This window comes from Cetorhinus maximus, chromosome 14 (assembly GCF_964194155.1).
Source record: "Cetorhinus maximus chromosome 14, sCetMax3.hap1.1, whole genome shotgun sequence".
Lineage (NCBI taxonomy): Eukaryota > Metazoa > Chordata > Chondrichthyes > Lamniformes > Cetorhinidae > Cetorhinus > Cetorhinus maximus.
This window is the reverse complement of record NC_135892.1, coordinates 99,418,479-99,444,191: the sequence shown is the minus strand read 5'-3', so window position 1 is coordinate 99,444,191 and position 25,713 is coordinate 99,418,479. Positions and strand designations below refer to the sequence as shown.

Below are 25,713 nucleotides of genomic sequence, written 5' to 3'. Positions count from 1 at the left end.
GGTGATTAATTAAACACTTTACGTTTTTGGAATCACCCTCTGGATTACTGTCTCGACATTAGCTTATTTGAGTAACATACAGTTAAAGTTAAGAACATCTTCAGCTCCTCCCCTTTTCCCCAGCGGAATGTGGATACTAAACACACACTATGAGTTACATAAGTGCTGGACATTTTAAGCCCAGCCACCAGGCTACATCAATTAATTATTTTTGCATTTATTGTATCTTGGCAACTTGTTCAAATTATGAATCTAACATTACTTTAAATCTCCTGAATCACTGTGGGCTCTAAGACGTGTTCAAATTTTTAATTCGAAGCATTTTCTACATCAAACTGAGTTGTTACAAAAGATGCTGCAAGAACTCCATACAATGCAGAAGTATTCACAAATTAATCCAGCCGAGCAGTGAAATCTTAGCAGTACAGCGCAGGCGTATTGAATTGGCACTATACTAAATACAGCATTAAATGCTAATTGTATATCAATTGGGTATTAATTGTATTCAGATGGATATTAACTGGGGACTCACCTGTTCTCATATATATAGAAGCAGGCTTAAAGAAAAGCTGTTGGTTGGAGGTGTGCAATATGTAATGTGTCTCTTTGTAATTAAAGCTTAAATATTAGTTCGGATGAAAGGTCACAGGCCAGGAACATTACTCTGCTTCTCTCTCCACAAATGCTACCAGACCTACTTAGTATTGCCACATTGTCTGTAATCATTATTGCATAATGTGTTTGATCTTTCAACACCAGGCTGAGTTCTAACGTTATATTCATATTCAAATAGTGATGATAATGAAGGAAAAACCACCGAATTGTGTCTGGAAATATTGGACTTTAAAAATAAGACCTGTGTTTTAAAATGCACATAAGCCACTGGCTGGAATGCTGTAGAGTGACTCCCTAAGAGGTAATGGAACCCCACCCTGTTGCCAGGCAATGTACTTCTAAAGACAAAAGCAAAATACTGCGTATACTGGAAATCTGAAACAAAAACAGAAAATGCTGGAAAAACTCAGCAGGTCTAACAGCATCTGTGGAGAGAAAAAAAATACAGAGTTAACGTTCAGTTTTGAGGAAGAATCATAAGGGCTCGAAACGTTAATTCTGGTTTTTTTTTCTCTCCACAGATGCTGTTAGGCCTGCTGAGTTTTTCCAGCATTTCCTGTTTTTACTTCTAAAGACATCCAGAAACTAATTGCTCCCTCTGGTAGAGACAATGGGACCTAATGGGAGATAAGTATCATAACATCAAGAAATCCTGTGACCAATGCCCAGACAGGTTTGTGAATTTGCTTCCCACTTGAAATATACAAAGAAGGGGTTAAAAGTGAGCTGAAAAGCTGGCCCAGTGTTTGTCTGTTGGTGGGTGTTCTGAGAACGAGCAAGTGCTGGAAGTTTGACTTAAAAGTCACAGCCACACACACCACCCCTACAAATCATCATTTTGCAGGTATCCCGATCTCTCTCCCTCTCTACCAAATTCAACACTACTGGGACCTCAAAACCGCCTATTCATCTACCGCAGTCAACTCTACTCGAACCTCAAAGCCGACTGTTCACCTACTGGAGTCAACTCTGTTGGAACCTCGAAACTGACTAGTCATCTACCGGAGTTAATTCTACTGGAATCTCGAATCACAACGCTCAATCACCTACTTACTTCAAGCTAAATCCTTACTTTTAACCTGGATGACTGCATATGCATGTGTTTTATCCTTTCTTGCCTTTTGTAGTTAATAAACTAACTCTTACCTTTAACTCAAAAAAGTCTGATCAAATTAGCTCCTTCAAAACCAGAACGATTGGGTCTGGGAAAAAGGTTTCCGCGAAAGGGATCCATTTTAGATTAAATCTTGTTTCGACCAATAGAGGTTGGGGGGGGGGGGCTTAATAAAAACAGAGAACCAGTTCATCCCCCCTCACCCGGAGTGTGACAATTTGGGGGTGTCCCAGCCAGACGGTGACAAATTGAGGGGCCTTGCCTGGATCAACAACTTTGGGGAACCTCACCTGGGGTTGGATCGTAACAATATATTATGTGCTAGAGGTCAAACATCCTCACTAATTGGGTTAAGATAAATTCTGCCTCGGGGCCACTTATGTCAAACATTCATAAGTCAAATAACTATGTTTCTTCATGGGCAGGGTTTTACATCCGTCAGGCACACGCCCACCTGACCCGATCAGGCGTAAAATCTCGTGCGATAATGTCGGGCAAGCATCCCGACGTCAACGCACACTCTTGAGATCTTTCGGTCGGCGGGCACGCGCGAGAGTTGGCAGCACGCCCGCCAACAATTAAGATGCCTATTAGGGCCCTTAAAGTATTACTTAAGTTGTATTTTTCACTGCCTGCTCAGCTGTTCAGTTGGTGGGCAAGTGAATAGGCCAGGCGGCCTTTGCATTTTTGACAAAACAAAATCCACGGGCGGGATGAGGTTTCCAACAGTGGTAAAAAAAACTCAAAAAAAAAATTTCCACTTCATTTTGAACATGTCCCTCTTCATGTGACTTAGTCACAAGTGGGGCCATGTTTGTATCATTTATTAAAGCTTTATTTTCCTTTGTCCAAATCTTCAGCTCCCTAAGGCAGCTCTGTGCCCTCAGGGAGCTGTCAGCATGCACTCCCTCGTGCCCGCACAGGCTTCTGCGCTCGCCCCCACCCCGGCAGCGCTGAGCCTTTCATCACCATGGCTGGCTGTTAATTGGCCAGCCAGTGTGAAATCGGGGTCGGGGCCCGATCATGGGCGACAGTTCATTTCGCGGCCACTCCCGGGCCTGCCCGACAAATGGAAAATCCTGCCCTATGTCTCTATGAGGTGCCTCAAAGCTTATCTACAATAAACGAGCTAACAAATGCCCAATTGCAATAGTAATTGTCTTCCTCTTATAATGCAGGCACTTTGCTGAGTTTGGATTCCATAAAGTGGGCAGGGGCACTGCCTCTAATGGGCGTAAATAGCTAACGGAAACAGTGCACGGTCAGATAAAATAGTTACACACCTGGACAGTTCAGCCAGGCTACATCTTCAGGCGCACAAAAACAAAAAAACTGGCTCTGGTGTCCAACAATTGCAGCCTCTAAATTTATTTCTGGTTTGAGACAAGAGTCTTTCTGTGCTATACTTACATCAGGTTCCAACATCACACATTTCTGAAATGCTTTTGCAGCTCCTTTGAAATTTTCCAATCCCAGGTATGCACAGCCCAAAGAAAACCAAACTCCAAGCTGGAACAAAAATATAGATTGCATTTTAAAATGGGATTTTTACTACTAACTGCACATGCAAGTCAAACAAATCCTTATTTTGTGTAACCAATCCCACAGTAATACACAGAACTGGAACTTACCGTAATGATTAATTATGAGCTTTATTGGGGAATTTTAAACCTTTGCTCAAATGGTAACTTTCAATAACTTATTCATGAATCTACATTTTAATAAAATCCTAATCTTCATCTGTCCTCTCCTGATGATAGTGATTCATGCAGGGGTAATGTTTTATTTGCACTACTCAGATACTTCATCCACCATCTCTAGGCAGAATGTGCCAGTGGCTTTTTTAGTTAGTGGAGGCATCACAGCCAGACCTTGTCCTGCCTTCATCCGACGTATGCATGTTTATGTTTTCCGAAGGACAATGGAGTGGAATCAGGAGCAGGATCGGCTGATTTTCCCCATTGTGTACCATGTAACTCATGCATGGGGCCCCATGAACAGATCTAACTAGTCGGACTCGGCACCAGCACAAATGCAGTCAACTCTAGAACTGTGCTCCAAGGATGAAAACCCCAATCTGGTCACACACTTCCTTACACATCATGCAGCATTCCAGGAACCTTCAAACCAATAGTTTCACAAGAGTGAGCTCTACCACCAGTGTTTGTGCAACTCATCAATTCTGGCCAGTAAAATGTAGAGCGTCCCCAAGACAAACCTTTGCATGTGCTCCTGCAAGACAAATGTCACCCATTGCTCAGGGACATTGTGGTCCAACTGCACTGCCGTCCCGTTGCAGATCAATTAAAAAGAGCAGAGTTCAGATAATAGATCTAGAAGTTTTCTATTCAGTTCAACACCACATTACATGGTGCATTTACCAACTGAATTACTGGGAAAAACTCTATACAAACTAAACTTCACCCAACTGCTTTGAAGCCAAAGTCACTGCATTGTGGAAAAATTTAGACTGCAATCATGAATTTCTGATTTGTTGCAGGGCGTTGGGCCGGATTTTCCAGACCCGCCCACCATTGGGATCATCTGGTAATGCCGAAAGTCAATGGGCTTTTGGCTGGACCATCGCATTCCCCGCAGCACCTCCTGCCAAGACTTGGCCAGAAAATCCCAGCCGTTATTTCTGCTCTTGGCAGAATATTTGAATTTCCACGAACAATCCTGAGTTGCTTCACAATACCCCATTACCTCACAATACCCCAATTACCACACAATACCCCAATTACCACACAATACCCCAATTACCACACAATGCCCCAATTACCACAATACCCCAATTACCACACAATACCCCAATTACCACACAATATCCCAATTACCACACAATACCCCAATTACCACACAATACCCCAATTACCACACAATACCCCAATTACCACACAATACCCCAAATACCACACAATACCCCAATTACCACACAATACCCCAATTACCTCGGAATATCCCAATTGCAGCTGAGCGAGAATTTGCATAGCCATATAACAGAGAGAGGCTACAATAACCGGACTTCCTGTCTTTTGACAGGTATTTCTAAATGCCAATTGCTGGTGACAGTATTGTCTCCAAGCTGGCATCCTGATACTGAATGCATTGTTCATTGAGGCTAGTCAAACTTGCATGATGTGCACAGCTGAGAGTAGAATCTATGTTCCTACGTTGTCCAGGAAAAGTGAGCCAAGGATATGCTGCATTGGTTTACTTAGGGAAATAGAGAGCTGGCAAACTCAACTTAGACTCCTGCTTGTGTGTTGCTCTACAGCTGGTGGAAACAGAGTACGAGTGTCCAAATCTTGGTTCAATATTTAATGTAGCTGACCAGTAACAAAAGAAGGGTGCTTTTAATGGACACTGTAAGGTTGACAATTTCAGTTCACTTTAGCAAAGTGTGGTTGCCATTAGTTCCATCTCCATAACAATGTCAGAACCCATCCTGCCTCAGTTCACCTGCTTTCTTATCCATGTCTTTGCTACTTCAAATCTTGACTACTCAAGTGTTCTCCTGGCCAGCCTCCCATCTTCTCTCTTCCATAAATTAAGCTCACCAACTCCATTAGCACCTCCAGTTTACCTTCAGCTGCTTCTAACCATAAATAACACTAATATCACTTTCTGAGCTCTACCAGTTATTACCGAATGCCTGGCATAGACAAGATCATGTAGCATCAACTACCGTCAAAACAGCAGCTATCCAATGGATGGGACTTTGCAACATAACCTATCAGACAGCTAAAACAAATAATTGTGATAAATATTTATTTTTAAAAAATCATTAAATCCAAAACATCATTTACATCTTTTTTTTTGTTTTTGTTTACATCTCCTCAGCTCCAAGACCACAAATCTGCTGCATAGGCCAGCATGCAGTTGAAGCATCTAGGTGTTATGGATTTACAGTTGAGGAATGATAGTTGTCAAGTGTGGATTTGTCCACAAATGAATAAAAACATGCTGAAACCAAGTTTCACAAAAATAAAAGCCACCAAAACAGGATATTCCTACTCATCGTCCTTGTCATCAGCTGTCCCTCAGTTTGAGGAAGACAGCAACTCAGGATCGCGAGTTTCTGCCCTGGGTGAAACATGTGACTGAACAGGTCGATTCTCAACTCTCAGTACTTTGAGCACATGTGGCAGGATGTCCCATGGAGTAGTGGGTTCCGGATTGCAGGATTTGCTTCCTTTTCTTTCCTGCTCTGCATCATCATTAAGACGCTCTGACTCAAAGCATGGTGCAGCTTGATGGACAAGTCGTCGTCATTTTGAACAACTGGTAGCAAGCCCCTCATAGTTATTAATGTCAATGCTCCCACGCTTCGAGGGAAGGTTCAGAGTATCGCTGAAGTGTTTGGTTACCTCTCCTGAAACGTTGGCTGTTTGAGAGTTGAGAAAACATGACTTGGCGGAGGAAACAGTTTTCAGCCATTAGGAAGGAGTGTCCAGTCCGTCGAAGTTGAATTTGCAGAAGTTCTGGCGGAATGCTTTGTGGAGCTGGCTTCAAGAAGGACACTGGCATTTGTTCAACAGTCTTCCCATTGAACCCAGGAGGATGTGGAGGAAGCATTGCTGGTCAAATTTCTCTAGCGCTCTTATGCGTCACAGTCCAGGTCTCACCACAGTTAACAGTGTGGTGATGGCATCTGCTCTGTACACTCCAGCTTTTGTTGCTGAGGTCTTTGTTGTCAAACACTCACTGCCGTAGTTTGTAGGAGGCTAAGCTGGTGCAGCTGATCTGGTGTGGACCTCCACATCAATGGTAGGCTTTTGAGAGAGGTGGCTGCCAAGGTATGGGAAGTGCTCAACATATTCCACAGTCTCTCCTTCAACATATACAGGAGGTGGAATATTTGGGTGACCAGGCGTGGGTTGATACATGCGTCCTGTTTTGGTAACATTCAAAGGCAGGCTGAGTTTTTAGTGTGCAGAAGTGGCTCGCAAATCTGCTGCAGAGTGGGCAACACTGCAGTTTGTCTCTGGTGGTCAGTTTAGTTAGGGCATGGAGGCGACTGAGGTTAAAGCTTGCCAATGCATCCAACTATTCCATAGCAAGTGGGTGCACTAGGCGTCCAAGGCACACAGTTGCAGCTGTCAGTGGACTGGTTTAAGACAAGGGAAAGAATGATTTGCACTGTACAGAAGGAAGTCTTTTTACAATTCACTGACAAGAATTTCAAACACTTATTAGGTTGACAGAGTTCAGCAAATAATTCCTTGCTTGCTGTAGGCTATCCTGTGCAATCGTTTTTAATGAAACTAAAAGCCAAGCCTTTTGTTCAAAACCAGCAGACTTTGTGATTAACGTATAGGCAATACAAAAGGTTCAGTTAATTTTGACTGACAGTGAAGTGATATCAAACAGACGCTATTTACCTTCATGGCAGACTAGGTCACATGACTGTGTCTAGGATCACTTTACTCTTTCTCGCACTCAGAGGGTCGAGAACAGTCAACACACTTACCCAAAGGAGTCACAGTTAAACTTTCCAGCAGACAAAGAATTAAAAAACGGATTGCATATCAATTTTAAATTTAAGATCAATTTAAAATAGAGCAGACATACAGGGAAATGCTGCAGCGAGGAAGGCTTTTGCTCCAAATGCTGGCCTCCAATTTCTTTCAATGGATTGCCCTGCACTGTCGGAAAATATATTCCACATCCCACCATGCATGGAGAACAGTTACAAAGCTTCAAGGCAAAGCTGGGCACCAGAAAGCAGATTAAGCTAAAATAGAAAAGGTATGGCACAGAAAACAAAGAATACTCAAGCTAAATCTATAGAGAATTTCCCCAAAGTTAAACTGATGCACAATTTTAACACTGGGAGGAACAGGCAAAGAACATGGATTAAGAATTGCAAAGAGAGAGAGAAAAAAAAACGTTGAAAGCAAAATGAAAGGGGTGGGAGAGGTGGAGATCTGAAGATGGAGATATTTCCAAATTAATCAGTTAAGAAAAAAGAAACTAATGAAAAGGTTTAAAATTACCGCGTAAATTAGAGATTCCAGTTAATTTTAACCCAATGGTGCGAGGGTAAATTCACTAATTACATAAGAGTAATAAAGATCAGGAAAGTCCAGGGTTGATCCCCGGTTAATGCTTTATTGGCTGGTGCCAGGCAAAGTGGCTATTGGGTTCCATGGGGTAAATCTTGACTTGATGCAAGAGCGTGAAATGGGTGACAGGGAGTCAGCATGCTGTTTTACACAGCCCTTCTGATTTATATTTCCATTGACTTTTAAGCATTTTACAGATCATTCCACCAAACTTTTCTGTTTCCTTCCCCTTCCTTTTATTCCATTCCTTTCAAATTCTGCTCATTTGCAATTTTCTTTCCAATTTCTGAAGGATTATACACCCGAACCATTCACTTCCCTTCAGATATGAACATACAACCAAGGAGCAGGAGTACACCACTTGGCCCCTTGACCTTGCTCTGCCATTCAATAAGATCATGGCTGATCTGATAGTAACCGCAAATCTGCATCCCACCAATCCCCGATAACCTATCACCCCTTTGCTTACCAAGAATCTATCCACCTCTGCCTTAAAAACATTCAAGACTCTGCTTTCATGCCTTTTCAGGAAGAGAGTTCCAAAGACTCACAACCCTCCGAATGAAAGATTTTTGCCTTATCCTCATTTTAAGTGGGCGGCCCCTTATTTTTAAACAATGACCCCTAGTTTTAGATTCTCCCACAAGAGGAAACATCCTCTCCACACCCACCCTATCAAGATCTCTCAGGATCTTCAATCAAGTCGCATCTTACTCTTCTAAACTCCAGCGGATATAAGCCTAGTCTGTCCAACCTTTCTTCATAAGACAACTCACCCATTCCAGGTGTTAGTCTGATAAGCCTTCTCTGAACTGCTTCCAACATATTTACATCCTTCCTTAATTAAGATGACCAATACAGTACACAGTACTCCAGATGTGATCCCACTAGTGCCCTGTATAACTGAAGCATAACCTCCCTACTTATGTATTCAATTCCCCTCGCAATAAATGATAACATTCTATTCGCTTTCCTAATTACTTGCTGGACCTGCATACTAGCCTTTTGCGATTCATGCACTAAGACACCCAGATCCCTCTCATTTACAGGCCAGCATTTTCTGTTTTTGCTTTATACTTCTAGCAGATTTTTATTTCTTTCTGCCTTTTTATAATTAGTGAACAGTCCCTTAAACCACTGACTGAATTCTGCACTTAGCTATGACTGGCTAATTAGGACCTAAAAGTCTGTATCCCCACTCGGCTTTCAATTGCATAAATAATCACTCATCAGTAAAATTATCATGTTCTTGCAAGGAAGAAAATACCTGCTCATTAGGAATTTGAGTAACAATTGCCAGACTCTACCCAAGTGTGAAGTGCAAAGCGAGGAGGTTGACTAATTATTCAAAATACAGCAGCCCCCGCAACCACCACCGATTACAATGGACTAGAACCTTCCATCACAGTGTGTAATGGAACGGGGATAAGTGCAACGTAAATAATAAAAGCAACATGGTCTGGCAGACAGCTAAAACAAATAATTGTGACAAGTCCAAAACCCCATTTACTCCAGCAACTTTTTTTTGTTTGCTACACAATTGGGGCATCTCATGCATGGCTTTGTTCTGGAAAATTTCTGATAATGAGGTTCCACTAAGGGTCAAATGTCACTTTAAATTAAAAAAAATGGAACTTTTCTCATATTGGACACCATTGCACAATTCCTGGGTTCAAAACATAACCATCAAGCCGCAAGGGGCATTTTTGGCAGGGCATAAATTTAACACAATGTTCTTGAGGTGATGCCAGTAGTTATGCAAATATGGGCTGAAAGCTCTCTCCGTCCTGATCTCTGAAATAAATCCAGAAGGTGTCACTAATAATAATCCTGGTTAGATGCAATAAAATATTTTAACTTATTGGAGCCACAAGGCTGCGCTTGAGGATTTCTCTACAAGCTGGATTAGGTTTAATGAAATACTGCAAGAAACAGAGAATTGGCTGAGAGATAAAGTCCTTCACAAACCTGGATGACAATTCAACAAAACTTTACTTTAACAAAACGACAACTTACCATCCTGGGAAACGGATACCGATCTCAGCACATTCTTTTCCAAGAAGAGAGCTCCAAAAATAATGATGACCAATACCATCTCATTTATGGTAAAAAAAAAGAAACCCACCAGTTTGTTTTTTCACAAGAGAACATGTTACTGTTTTTAGCAGTCCTGCCGTGTGACCCCTTTTATAATTAATTTATAATGGCTGTTAGTTTCTTTGGAAGCTGAAGAAATATCTTTGAGTTGTTGAGATTTCTTTGAATCGCGCTTCTGAAGTATTTTTCTACATTAAAGGTGCTATACCTATGCAAGTTGTTGTTGACATGGTATAAGCTCTTGTTAATGAACACATGGAAAGCCCCAAGTTCACCTCCACATTCTTCCCTCTCCCCTGTCATTCTGTTAAGAGAAGAATTTTGAAGTACAACTTCCCTTTATATATCACTTTTAACTTGGCATTTCACAGTAGCATTATCAAACAACATTTGACACGCAGCTACATTAGATATTAGGGCAGGTGACCAAAAGTTTAGTCAAAGAGGTAGGTTATCAGGGGCAACACAGAGGAGGGTAGAGAGGCAGAGGGGTTAATGGAGGGAGTTCCAAGGCTCAGGGCTTAGGCAACCGAGCTTACAACTGCAAAGGGTGGAGTCATTAAAACTGGAAATGCACAAGGAGTGCATTGGAGGAGTGTAGAGGTCTTGAGAGGGTTGTCGGGCTGAAGGAGATTACAGAGACAGGCGGAGGGTAGGGGATGAGGCCATGGAGGAATTTGAAAGCAAGAATGATTTTTTAAAAATCAAAGCGTTTTCGGACCAGGTGGGACTCAACATAGAGTAGGTAACACAAGGGTGATGGATGAACAGGACTCGGTGCAAACTAGGATATGAACAGCAGAGTTTAGCATGATCTCAAGCTAACAGAAGGTGATAAGTTTTTTTTTAAAACGCAGAGGAGAAGTGATCACAACCAAAACCACCAAAGAGATTTCAAGCAAATTTTCAATCCCATGGAATAATTACTTCTCAATGAATGATTAAGTCATTTAAGTCTGCATCAATTGCAGGAGGCATTATTTGAGTTGTGTGTTTACAGAGTCCTTACATCAGCTTTTAATAAAAGTATAAATGAAGTAAGGAAGCTTGGAACTTCCAAACAGTAGCAGTCATTATCAACCTGTACAGGACTTGCTTATAATCAAATGACCATTCACCACTGGTGTTCTAACAGCTATTTTTAATCTACTGGGCTACTAAAAAAGATAAACACATTGGATTTACGAGTCTACACAAAACTTAATTGTGCATTTATCTGGGACTAACTAAGGTTACTTATTAACCCTCATCCTGCTAAATAAACTGAACAAATGACAGGTTAATCCTTTAAAGTACATTTTTAAGGTTGAAAGGAGTAGGGGAAGATGACATAAATCAAGCAATGGTTAAGTAATGCCAAGGGTTTCATAAGTCTGTGGACTATAGAAATTGGTGGACTATAGAAATTGATGGACTAAAATAGGTAAACATAAGGTAAAGGAGTTTCATATCTACATACCTTTAAATTCTTGGGGTTTTTCTAATCCCTTTGAGCGTGTCTAACTGAAACGACTGTTGCATAATGTGCAGCATTTTACACCTCTCATTCCAGAATTATAAAATCGATTTACATGCAAATAAACCAATTAGCTTTCTCTTTTTGGGAAAATAGTTAAAGTGGGAGGGTGGAATTTTTAACTGTCGATACACGTTTCTTGTCTGGAAAACAAGCAATCAGGGAAGAAAATCTATTGCAACCTTCTTTACCCATTTGTCCACCTGATCCAATTGGCAGACATTCCCATTGAACACAGGATGATTAAGTATGTGAATCAGAGTCCTCTCTGAGCTAGCTAAATAAATTCTAGTCCCACTTTTCCCAATTCATGAGGGGTCTAACAAGCAGTGCTTAGAGGAATGCACGGCTGAAGAGATGGTGCAGCAGAGAGGGTTTCAGATTACTGGAACTGGACGGTCGCACCTCAACAGCACCAATGTCCTTTGCTAATGTTGTTGGTGAAGGTTTAAGCAAATGTGGGCAATAGGATGTAGCATTAGAAAGGAAATAAAGGTGCACAAAGGATTAGGAGAGACAGATAGCACTAGAGTGGTATGGTATTAGGTGAGAATAGAATGACAAGGGAATGGGATAAGATCTAAAATAGGTTTGCAGCGCAAGTATGTAAATGCACAAAATGTGCTGAATTAGACTGGTGAGCTTTAGGTGCAGTTAATAACATGGGAATATGATATTGTGGCAATAACAGAGACCTGGCTCAAAAAAGCCCACGCCTGGATAATAAATATTCCAGGATACATTATGCTCAGGCAAGATTGCGAAGGAAAGAAAGGAGGAGGAGCGGCAGTATTGATTAAGCAGTATATCATAGTACTGGAAAGAGAGAATGCCCGGGAGAAAGAATGTCAAGGGCAGAATCTATTTAGTTAGTGTTAAGAAACAGTGGAGGTGTATTGGGTATACATTATTGGGTATATTCTATAGGTCATCAACTGGTGCAAAAGAAATAGAAGCCCAAATCTTTAGGGAAATCAGAGAGAGGCGTAAAAATATGCAGTGATAATGGGGGACATTAATTATCCAAATATAAACTGGAATAGTAATAGTGCAAAGACAGAGAGGGAGAAGAATTTGTGAAGTGTGTTCAAGAGAACGTCTTGATCAGTATGTTTTTGGCCCATCAAGGAAGGGGCATTGCTGAGCTGATTCTGAGGAATTACATGGGTCAAATTAATCAAGTATCAACTGAAATCCCTAGTAAGGGAACATTTAGGGGACAGTGATCATAGTACCATAATGTTTAGGTTAGCAATGCAAAAGAACCAGGAGTAATCTAGGGTAAAAATGCTTAATTAGAGGAAGGGTGATTTCAGCAGAATAAGAACAGGTCAGGTAAATTGGAATCAAAGACTGGCATGAAAACCTGTAACATAACAATGGGCTGGCTTTGAGGAGATACTTTGGTTACAGTCTAAGCCCATTCCTATCAGGGGGAAAGGTAAGGCAAGCAAAGCCACAGTTCCCTGGATAGCGAAAGAAATAGAGTAAAATGAAATAGAAAAAGGGTGCCTTTGACAGATGCCAGGTTGATAATTCAGGTGAGAACCAGGCTGAATGTAGAAAGTTCAAATGGAAAGTAAAAGTGGACATAAGAGAGGCAAAGAGAGAGTATAAAAAAGGACCAGCAGCTAACATTAAAGGGAACTCAAAAGTATTGTATAGGCATATAAATATTAAAAAGATAGTAAGGGAAGGGGGGTGCAGCTTATTAGGGACCAAAACTGGGATTTACGCATGGAAGCAGAGGGCATGGCTGAGGCATTAAATGAGTACTTTGCAACTTACTTTCCCAACCAGGATGATATTGCTGAAGTTGCAGTGAAAGAGGTGGTAGACATTAAAAAATTGATAAAAAGAGATATTAGAAAGCCTGGCTGTATTTAAAAGCTGATGAGTCACTAAGGTCAGATGAAATGCATCTGAAGATGCCATGGGAAGTAAATGAGGAAATTGCAGTGGCATTGGCCATAATCTTCCAATCTTCCTTAGATACAGGGGTGTTGCCAAAGGACTGGAGAATTGAAAATGCTACACCCTTGTTCAAAAACAGTCATAGGGATAACCTCAGCAATTACAAGCCAGTCAGTTTAACCTCAGTGGTGGGAAAGCTTTTAGAAATGATAACCTGGGGTAAAAACAAGCCACTTGGACAAATGCAGATTACTTAAGAAAAGCCAGCATGGATTTGTAAATGGCAAATCATGTTTAACATCTTGATTGAGATTTTTGATAAGATAACAGAGATGGTTGATGAGAGCAATGCAGTTGATGTAGCGTACATGGACTTCTAAAAGGCATTTGATAAAGTGCCACATAACAGGCTTGTCAGCGAAGCTGGAGCCCATAAAGTAAAATGGATATTCGAAGCAGAGATACAAAGTTGGCTGAGTGACTGGAAACAGAGTAGTGATGAACTGTTGTTTTTCAGACTGGAGGATGGTATATGGTAGGCTTTCCTAGGGGTTATTACTAAGACCATTGTTTTTCTTGATATATAATGACCTAGATATGGGTGTACAGGGCACAATTTTAAAATCTGCAGAGGACACAAAACTTTGGAAGTATTGTGAACTGAGAAAAGGATAGTAATAGACTTCAAGAGGACATAGACAGCCTAGGTCTTACACGCTTGGATGGGAAAGACGGTGTGAGGCCCTTCAGTGGACGGAGCACAATAAAGAGGGAGAACAGGTACAATTGGCGCTTGAGGATAGAGATGTGGTTGGTGGGATAGGGTGTTACGGATTATTGATTTGGAACAAAAATCAGCAGTGACCGAGGTGAATCATTTTCAGGTTGGAACCAGATTAAGATTTTACTTCACTTTTTGGTGGAATTGAGAAATGGGAAAGCTCCTACAAGCAGCCAGGCTACAGGCAGGTGACTTTTGGGGTGGAGGATGCATGGGTTGCAACAATAGGCTGGCAGCAGGCTGAAATATCTTTGCAGGGCAACAGGGAGATATGTACCTTTTCTGAGCAGTCTCCAGCGATTCGTAGGATCTATCAAATGTCCTTTCAGCCTTCTCTTTGAGGAGAATAACTTCAGCTTCTCCAAACTATCCATGTAACTGAAGTACCTCATTTCAGGAACCATTCTCATAAATCTTATCTGCACCCTCTCTAAAGCCTTTCTAAAGTGCAGTGTCCAGAATTGGACCGAGTGCTTCAGCTGAGGCTAAACCAGTGTTTTACAAAGGTTCTTCATAACCTTGTTGCTTTTGCACTCTATGCCTCTATTTATAAAACCTAGGATTCAACTTTTTAAAACTGTTTTCTCAACTTTCCCTGCTACCCGAAACGATTTGTGCACATATACCCCCAAGTCTCTGTCTCTGCAACCGCTTCAAAATTGTACCCTTTGTTTTATATTGCTTCTCATACTTCCTACCAAAATGTATCTCTGTATTAAATCCGTCTGCCACACGTCCTTCCTTGCACTAGCCTATGTCCTCTTGAAGTCTGTTACTGTCCTCTACATGCACTGTGGGAGCTTCTCTGCCTGACACAAGACAATTGAGTGTAACCTGTAACTTCTGGCATAGAGCGTAGCTCAATTATCCAATGTGTTTAGTATCAGACTCAACAATTTATACTGCTCTGATGCCCAATGGGTCTGACTTATAGCAGGCTGAATGGCACTGGACCTATTGGCTTGGATGAAAACACACACTACACAAATTGACTGGAAAATGGCAGTCTTGACAGAAAGTTACTGACAGGTGTGAATTGACATGTTAAAAACATGCACATCTCAATACAGACTCATCTCTGCTGGTTCAATTCTCCAGTCAGAACCATGTTATTTCATAAAACATTAAGCTCAACAAGAGAAGGCAAAGAACAGAAAATCATCTTGTCTCCCCACCTGTAAGCAGTTGATCTGCACCGATCGCTCAAAGCATTCCACACATTGTTTGAACTCATGGTTGCGGAGGTGGAGCAGCCCTTTGGAGCGCTGAGCACGGGCACTGCGGTAGCTGGACAGCTCCCAGGCCTTGTCGTAGTACTGGTGCTCATTCAGCACATCTCCTAAGAGGCAGTACAAGGTGGGGGTCTCCTTCTTCTCCAACTCTCTGCGAAGAATTTCTTCTGCCTGAAAAGGACAAGAGGAAGAGAACAAACCCTGGTCAAGTCCTGGTTCAGCAAAGGCAACACAAGCAGGTGTTCATTCTCCAGTCAGTGTTTCTCCTCAGTGTTGTGGTTCAGTAATTAGCCTTCATCAGCCATATTAACTCATTAAAGATGTAGTAATCATGCTCTTTGTGGAAGCGGAGCTAAGCTGCATTGTACTTGGTATCAGAGAGAATGAAACAAGATAATCATAGAGCACTGAAGGCCATTCGGCTCATTATGCTTGTGCTAGCTCTTTGAAAGAGCTGCCCAATTAGTCATACACCCTGCTCTTTCCCCATATCCATACAAATGTTTTCTTTTACAGGTATTTATTCAATTCCCTTTGAAAATTATTATTGAATCTGTTACCTGGTTTTCAACCAGCAAATTCCAGATCATAACAATTCGCTGCAGATACACATTCTTACTCATCTTCCTTGTTTTTTCATTGCCAATTATCTTAAATCTGTAGCTTCTGGATACCGACCTGCCTGTCACCAAAGGTGTACCCATCAAAACTTCTCCTAGCTTTGAACAGCTCTATTAAATATTGCCATAACCTTCTCTGCTCTTAGGCGAAAATATAACTGAAGGCCCTCATCCCTATTACCATATTAATAAACCATCTCTGCCCACGCTCTTAGGCTTGAGTGATGACTGGGCATCAGAACTAAGCACTATGCTTTTAGAAGGCATGATTATTGTGCAGTCCTACGTTACCTTGTATCACAAGCAATACATTCACTGATACCATGAGTTACCAACAGGCTCACTGCTCTCACTGCTTAGCTGAAATGAATCCCTAAATTTTACGCTTAAGGCCATCAGTCAGTTTTATTTGCCTTTTCACGGAATTGCCAATGCAGTGACAATTTGAACCTTTGGGCAGTCATAGCAATAACTGCCCTGCACCTCGCTCTCAGCTGCAATGGATGAAATTTTGACAACCACAGCATCAAGCAAAAGTTTATTTTTGTGTATGGAGGTACAGTGAAGCACACATCTGTATTTGGTGAGGTAGAATGCAAAATGAGGATTTAAAAAGTATAAAGTATAATTTGCGGCTGTGGTTTTCAAAAAAAAACCACACTGAATTGTCCTAAATCACAGAAACATGTTGTTTAAACCCCATTTCCCCCTCGCTCCGCTTCAGAATGCATCAACAAGGAAAGAAAGGCTTTGTATAATCAATTAATGTTGAGGTACATTGGCTTCTTCCCATATACTGGCATAGTTATATATGATCAGTGAAACTCTGGCACTAGGTCACAGAGTGTTAGCGCCAATGTCAATATTATAAGCTAATTTCCACATCTAGTATTTAAGTAGTAGAATAAAAAGCTACAGTGTACTATACTGCCAGACACACATGTCCGTACTCAGCCAGGGGACCAACCAAGACGCCATGTGGAAAGCTGAGTGTCTCTATTTGCGTGGTTAAAAAATATTGTAACTTCTGTCAGACCGGCTGCTCAGCCCATTATTCTCATCAACTCAGCATGGGCAAGGCCTGCTATTGTAAAAGGGCTAGCTTTCTTCTCATTCCCCGATCTCCGACCAAATCAATACCCCAAGTTTCAATGCAAGCGCCTGAGAAAATAGAGCTTTGACAGGGAAAGTTTTCTTTTAAAATGAAAAAGAGAAACGAAAAGGAAATACGAGGAAAAGACTACAAAGGCAAAAATAAATCAAATTTAATTCCATCTTTAATTCTTCATTATAGATTAGCATTAATAATCAATAAGATTTTTATTCTTATCATTTTTCCCTCCCCTCACCAAAGTGACCATTATTCATCGGTGAGCATCGATGATGTGTTGGTGGGAATGTCAACAGCATCAGTGAAGCTTAATCCACCATTCAAAGTCCACAGACACGCACTCTCATACAAACATACATTTCCATCAGAGGTCACTGGAGTACAATTAGCAATGGGAAAGCTAAACGATTTCATTTCCCTAATCCAGAGGTGCTCGGGCAAGTTATAACGCCAATCCTGTCTGCACATGCCCAGCACAACTAATTCAACCTGGAGTGAGGATCCGTAACCTGGAACTTTTCTGCTTTGTGTAGTTAATCTTCTTGCTGAGCCACTGGGAGAGCTAATTTTAAAACAAACATTAATATGCCAATCTAGAAATATATCCGCAATGGCCTAGGTATGGTAAGAGATTGAGTTGGTGTACATCTAACTGGGTGATGCACATAAGCCAAGGACCAGCAGTGTGCTTAAATAATGTATTATACAAGAAACCTCGAGCTACTCACTAATTACTGAATTTGCTCTGAGCAGAAACAATACCCAACAGAAGCAGACCTAAAAATGAGATGCCAACCTGGAGAAGCTACAACACGGGACTACCTGCATGCTATAGATAGAACTACGTGATCCCACAACCAACAAATCAAATCTTTACAGTCATGAACGGTGTGGACAATTAAACAACTAACTGGAGGAGGAAGCTCCACAAATATCTTCATCCTCAATGATGGTAGAACCTTGGATGTCAATGCAAAAGACAAGACTGAAGCATTTGCAACCATCTTCAGCCAGAAGTGCAAAGTGGGTGATCCATCATGGCTTCCCCCGAGGTCCCCAGCATCACTGATGGCAGTTTTCATCCAATTTACTTAACTCCACGTGACACCAAGAAACAGCTGAAAGCACTGAATGCAGCAAAGGCTATTGGCCCTGACAATAAACTGGCAAAAGCACTGAAGACTTGCGCTCCAGAACTAGTCGGTCCCCTGGCCAAGCTGTTCCAGTTTAGTTGCAGCATTGGCATCCACCTGAAAATTACCCAGGTATGTCCTGTCCACAAAAATCAGGATAAATCTAAGCTGGCCAATTAATGCTCCATCGGCCTACTCTCGATCATCAGCAAAGCGATGGAAAGTGTCACTGACAATGTCATCAAGCGGCACTCACTCAGCAATAACCTGCTCACTGACGCTCAGTTTGGGTTCCACCAGGGCCACTCAGCTCCTGACCTCATTACAGCCTTGGTCCAAACGTGGACAAAAAGAAATGAATTCAAGAGTTGAGGTGAGAGTGACGGCCCTTGACACCAAGACAGCATTTGATCGAGCGTGGGATTAAGGAGCTCTAGCAAAACTGGAGTCTATGGGAATCAGGGGGAAAATTCTCCACTGGGTGGAATCATACCAGCAATAGAAAGATGGTTGTGGTTGTTGGAGGTCAGTCATCTCAGTCACAGGACATCATTGCAGGAGTTCCTCAGGGTGGTGCCCCAGGCCAAATCATCTTCAGCTGCTTCAACAATGACGTTTTGTCCATCATAAGGTCAGAAGTTTGCTGATGATTGCACCAAGTTCAGCACCATTCACGAGTCTTCAGATACTGAAGCAGTCTATGTCCACATGCAGCAAGGCCTGGACAACATTCAGACTTACGTAAGTGGCAAGTAACATTTGTGATCACGAAGTGCTAGGCCACTATCATCTCCAACAAGAGGGAATCTAACCATCTACCCTTGACATTCGTCGGCATTACAATCACTGAATTCCCCCACCATTAATGTCCTGGGGGTTATCATTAACTAGACCAGCCATATAAATACTGTGGCTGCAAGAGCAGGTCAGAGGCTGGGAATTCTGCAGCGAGTAATTTACCTCCCGATTCCCCAAAGCCTGTCCACCATCTACAAGACACAAGACAGGAATGTGATGGAATACTCTCCACTTGCCCGGATGTTTGCAGCTCCAACAACACTCAAGGAGCTTGAAACCATCCAGGAAAAAGCAACAGCTTGATTGGCACCTCATCCACCACCTCAAACATTCAATCCCTCCACCCCAGTGCACAGCGGCAGCAATGTGTACCAGCCACAAGATGCACTGCAGCAACTCATCAAGCCTCCTTCGACAAGCATCTTCCAAATCCGTGACCTCTACCATCTAGAAGGACAAGGGCAGCAGATGCATGGGAACACTGCCACCAGCAAGTTCCCCTCCAAGCCACACACCATCCTGACTTCACTATCGATGGGTCAAAATCCTGGAACTCCCTCCCTAACAGCACTGTGGGTGTACCTACACCAGATGGACTGCAGCGGTTCAAGAAGGCAGCTCACCACAATCTTCTCAAGGGCAATTAGGGATGGGCAATAAAGGTTGACTTTGCCAGTGGCACTCACATCCAATGAAAGAATAAAAAAAACCTTTCCATCATTATTAACATGTGAAAACTTTGGTGCATTGAAATTTGTTGAGACATTAAGCCAGGGCCCCAGTAGTCTGCCAGGTAGAAGTTGAAGATTCGACGGCAATATTCCAAGTTCAACATGTATTCTTACCTGTGCTCCCTCAACCAACGTCACACGAAAAGACAAATTAAATAAGCATTAATTTTATTAATGGGGTAGGCTGGCCGCTGCATTTGCTCGCATAACAAGTATGGCTGCATTTAATTGATTGGGTTAAGTACTGAGAGATATCTTTCAGTGGGGCAAAGTGCTTTATAACTGTAAGTGTTATTATATTAAAGGAAAACTCCAGGGTGCCGGATGCTAAATCCCTCTTTTGGATCTAAGGAATGACTGGGAAGCGTAATGTTTCCAGGTGCCAAATATAGATTTTACAAAATGCCATCTGTCATTTGTAAACCTTCCTGCAGGGAAATTAAAAGAGCGGAATTTTGCTGGCAAGCAAGTTTTTAGCACTGCAATTTCTGCCTGGCCCCCAGTAAGTGTAACTGTTGGAAACAAAGAACCATAGTTCTAAGCTGCATCTTTTCAGCTTCTCAGAAGAACTTCCCCCCTTTTTCACAAATTTGGGTTTGCTTTTTGCCCCAAGATTTCAAAGGCCCCTACAGAAAACCGATTAAAATTTAGTCAATATTGCATGGAGTCAGATTTTGTATTCAATTCAATACTAGAACTTTTTAATTACGGAGAACAAGCAGATCGAAAGAATGACTCATTAGATAAAACGGTCTTGTAGCACACAAAAAGCCCCTCTAACAAGCTGTGCTAAATTCAGCCCAATTGTTATCTCCAAGCAGAGTGTTCTCTCACCTTTCCATGTTTCCCAATTCTTTCATAGCAAATAACAACATCTTCCCACATCTCCAACTGCTCGAAGATCTGTTGAGCTGAGCTGGTACATCCCAGCTCAAACAGGAGAGTCGCAAGCTGACGCTAAAGGGAAAAAGGAAGATAAACATCTTTAAAACTGCAACAATATATTCATCTTTCTCATTATTCATTATATAAAGAAAATTTCCTGTAAAGGAGCTTTGAAAGATGATTGCCATCAGAGAAGGCGTTTCTCAAAGACCAAGAGAACATAGTCTGCTGAATGCTAACATTGTCAAATTTAGTACAATCTGAGACTGGGTGGTTGACAAAAACTCTCATCAGCCACAGTGCCGAAGTGTCACTGTATATAAAACACAAAAGTCAAGCATATATCTGTAATAAGCATGTTTTCAGGTGTCTACTTGGATGAGCAGTCACACTCTTGGCTCTGAGTCAGAAGCTTGTGGGTTCTGAGACTTTAGCACATAAGCTGTCACTTCAGGTCACTACCAGGAGAGCACTGCGCTGGTCTTTTACACAAGATGGTCACAATATGTTCCTTAGCGATGGAGATTTATAGACATACCTGAACAGCATAGTGTGGAGGTACTTGGCAACAGTAGAAGATCTTTAGACGTTCTACGACAGATGTTGTCTTGTCTTCAAAGTGATCTGCAAGAGCCTAAGCAGGAAAGGTAAAGAAAAGCAATAATTCATCAGTTCACAGTCTTTGCTTCACAAGCTAACCTCAGCCAGAGTGGTGGTACCTGCACCGAAGTTGGCTTCAGTGCCCTTGTGACAGGGTACAGAAAATCACTATCCAGCAACACTTCTAGAATTGTAGCACAGCATGCATGTGAACATCAAGAGAACAAATTGTTGGGCATGACCATGTTTGAATAGTTTGCTGTTATAACAATCAAAGCCCAAGCATTAATAATGGTCATTGGACAAGATTCCAAAGGATAGTCATTGCCCAAGGAACTGAACCCCACAAATGACTCAATAGCTGCTGGTGGGAAAGGATGGGTGGCAAGACGACAAAAACACGGAATTTTTGCCATTCAATTATTTTCTGCAAAATGTTGAAAAATCTCCAAAACTACTTCAAAAACTCAGAAGCAGAGGCAGGAAGAGATTAAAATCACCCAAATAATTTCTACTAGTTGGGCAGCATAGCTCTTCCTCCTTTCTCTCAGGTTATGATTAAAAACAAAATTGCAAGGGTGACCAGCAAAATGTATCTTGCAGTACAACAAATAATGACAAGAAATAAGGCACTCCAGCTCAACTGTAAATAATGTCTGGTTATATAAAATGTACAAGGAGCTAAAAACAACAGCCCTAAACAGCAAGTTAGAAAATATATCTTTTCACACCTAAAATCTACCAAATTTATCTCACAATAATGGGGCTATCTTTTCTTTCTCTCTCTTCCCCCAGGGTGTGAGAAAAGTTTTGTCAGTCACAACTTAGGTCTTTCATGGATGTAGGTGCACCATCCAACAGAACACACAGTTTTATATGATTGATGCTGGTTTGGTATAGATATATTCATACTGATATTTTTACATTGATCTAAAAGGGACAGCACAGCCAGAGAGAGTACCAAGTACCAACACTGACTCCAGAGGCCATGAAGTCTCGTGGCATCAGGTCAAACATGGGCAAGGAAGCCTCCTGCTGACGGCCATGTACTGCCCCCTCAGTTGATGAATCAGTACTCCCCCATGTTGAACATCACTTGGAGGAATCACTGAGGATGGCAAGGGCACAGAATGTACTCTGGGTGGGAAACATCAATGTGCATCACCAAGAATGGTTTGGTAGCACCATGACTAACTGAGCTGACCGAGTCCTAAAGGACATAGCTGCGAGACTGGGACTGTGACAAGTGGTGAGGGAACCAACTAAAAACTTACCTGACCTCATTCTCACCAATCTGCTTGCTGCAGATGGATCTGGCCATGGCCATGACAATATCGGTAGGGTTATTGGAATGGGAAGGGAGACTCATCTTTACAATAAGGATACCCTCCATCATGTTGTGTGGCACTACCATCGTGCTAAATGGGATAGATTTCGAACAGATCTAGCAACTCAAGACTGGGCATCCATGAAGCACTGTGGGCCACCAGCACCAGCAGAATTATGCTCAAACACAATCTGTAACCTCATGGCCCAGCATATCCCCCACTCTACCATTACCATCAAGCCAGGGGATCAACCCTGGTTCAATGAAGAGTGCAGGGGGGCATGCCAGGAGCAGCACCAGGCATAGCTAAAAATGAGGTGTCAACCAGGTGAAGGTACAACAGAGGATTAGGTGCATGCCAAACAGCGTAAGCAGCAAGCGATAGACAGAGCTAAGTGATCGCACAACAAACGGATCGGATCCATGCTCTGCAGTCCTGCCACATCCAGTCATGGTGGAGGACAATTAAACAACTCACTGGAGGAGGAGGCTCCACAAATATCCCCATCCTCAATGATGGGGGAGCCCAGCACATCAGTGCAAAAGTTAAGGCTGAAGAATTTGCAACAATCTTCAGCCAGAAGTGCCGATTGGGTGACCCACCTCGGCCTCCTCTGGAGGTCCCCAGCATCACAGATGCCAGTCTTCAGCCAATTTGATTCACTCCGCATGATATCATGAAACAGCTGAAGGCACTGGATACTACAAAGGCTATGGGCCCTGACAACATTCCGGCAATGGTACTGAAGACTTGTGCTTCAGAGCTTGTTGCTTCCCTAGCCAAGCTGTTCCTGTACAGCTACAACACTAATATCTCCCTAGCAATGTGGAAAATTGTGCAGGTATATCCTGTCCGCAAAAAGCAGGACAAATCCAATCCAGCCTATTACCACCACATCAGTCTACTCTCGGTCATCAGTAAAGTGATGGAAGGAGTCACCAACACTACTACCAAGCAGCACTTGCTTAGCAATAACCTGCTCACGGACGCTCAATTTAGGTTCCACCAGGATCACTCAGCTCCTGGCCTCATTACAACCTTGGTGCAAACATGGACAAAAGAGCTGAACTCAAGAGGTGAGGTGAGAGTGACTGCCATTGACAACAAGGCAACATTTGACCAAGTGTGGCATCAAGGAGCCCTAGCAAAACTCAAGTCAATGGGAATCAGGAAGAAAACTCTCTGCTGGTTGGAGTCATACCAAGCACAAAGGAAGTTGGTTGTGGTTGTTGGAGGTCAATTGTCTCAGTCCCAGGACATCACTGCAGGAATTCCTCAGGGTAGTGTCTTAGGCGCAACCACCTTCAGCTACTTCATCAATTACCTTCCTTCCATCATAAGGTAAGAAGTGGGGATGCTCGCTGATGATTGCACAATGTTCAGCACCATTCACAACTCCTTAGATACTGAAGCAGTCAATGTCCAAATGCAGCAAGACCTGGACAATATCCAAGCTTGGGCTGACAAGTGGCAAGTAATATTTGCGCCACACAAGTGCCCGGCAATGACCATCTCCAACAAGAGAAAATCGAGCCATTGCCTCTTGATATTCAATGACATTACCATCGCTGAATCCCCCACTATCAACATCCTGGGGGGTTACCATTGACCAGAAACTGAACTGGACTGGCCATAAAAATACTGTGGCTACAAGAGCAGGTCAGAGGCTAGAAATCCTATGGCGAGTAACTCACCTCTTGATCCCCAAAGCTTGTTCACCATCTGCAAGGCACAAGTCAGGAGTGTGATGGAATACTCCCAACTTGCCTGGATGAGTGCAGCTCCAACAACACTCAAGAAGCACGACACCATCCAGGACAAAGCTGGTTGCTTGATTGGCACCACATCAACAAACATTCACTCCCTCCATCACTGACACATAGTGGCAGCAGTGTGTACCAGCTACAAGATGCACTGCAGGAACTCACCAGGGCTCCTTTGACAGCACCTTCCAAACCCACGATGGCTACCATTGAGAAGGACAAGGGCAGCAGGCACATGGGAACACCACCACCTAGAAGTTCCCCTCAAAGCTATATGCCATCCTTACATGGAAATATATTGCCATTCCTTCATTGTCGCCAGGTCAAAATCCTGGAGTTCCCTCCCTAACTGCTCTATGAGTGTACCTACACTGCATGGACAGCAGCGGTTCAAGAAGGCAGCTCATCACCACCTTCTCAAGGGCAATAAATGCTGGCCTAGCCAACGATGCCCACATCCTATGAATGAATAAAAAAAAATAATCGTTTTTCTTTATCGTCAGCTTGCTTTCCAATCAATGCAGTAGGAGCTTTTCACAATAACTGCCTACAAGTCTCTGTAGAAACACAAGGCAATAAAACTAGAGTGACGTATGGCATTAAGCTACAAGAGCAGACGTTGACTACAAAATTCTTTTATAGTCTGAGGCAATAACGGCAAAAATGAACCCACAAGGAAATACGGAAAAACAATTGAAAGTGACCCCTCCCATCAATCAAATTCCACGTTGAAGATCACTTAACTTTTTTCTTCAATGTTAGAACAATAGCGTGTACATTTCAAAACAACCCTTTTGGAAAAGCCATCCCACCACACGACATTGACAGGTACAGAAGCATTTAAATTATTTTAGAAAACAACTTTGTTTACTCAGTTCAGCTTAGTAACAGTATACGCAAAGAAAATCTACACATTCCATACTTCAAAGTGTCAAAAGTAGGTTTTTCTTTAAAGAAAAGAAAGCTAGACGGTCATTTCCTTCTTTGACACTGATAACATGTCCTCTTCCCCAAGGACAGAAGCCAAAGACTTATAAGTAGCTGACTTACAAAAACTGTCCCTAATAATTAGCCTCAGGATGTCCCTAATTATCCCTGCATGGGTGAACTGCAGTGACCTTAAAAAAAAGTTCAGAACAAATTTAACACAGCTCCGTCGTAACTGCTAGCCATCACAACCACGACCCAGACTTCTCACGGCAACACCAGGGGAGAACAGCTAGTACTTAATTTTTAAAATGTAGCCATAACAAAAGATTTCCAATAGCCTCATGTGAACTTCATTTTCAGGCACTTAAAATGTAATTAAGTGCAAATTGTGGTATGGTTACTTCACGCATCTGGCGATGAATAACTAGATTGCTTGTGCCACAATTTTGGTCAAGGGCGCTCTAAATTAATCAGCTT

At 42.2% G+C, this 25,713-nt stretch overlaps 1 protein-coding gene across 1 annotated transcript in view; it reads right to left on the bottom strand.

The window, feature by feature from the left end:
- Nucleotides 1-25,713, bottom strand: part of ttc27 (tetratricopeptide repeat domain 27) — a 180,423-nt gene that overhangs the window by 57,281 nt on the left and 97,429 nt on the right. The window contains exons 11-14 of the mRNA XM_078556370.1: nucleotides 21,154-21,249; nucleotides 20,565-20,687; nucleotides 15,281-15,508; nucleotides 3,140-3,238 (exon numbers count right to left, since the gene is read on the bottom strand). Of these exons, the coding sequence (XP_078412496.1) occupies nucleotides 3,140-3,238; nucleotides 15,281-15,508; nucleotides 20,565-20,687; nucleotides 21,154-21,249 (546 nt within the window). The remainder of the gene's footprint in view (nucleotides 1-3,139; nucleotides 3,239-15,280; nucleotides 15,509-20,564; nucleotides 20,688-21,153; nucleotides 21,250-25,713) is intronic.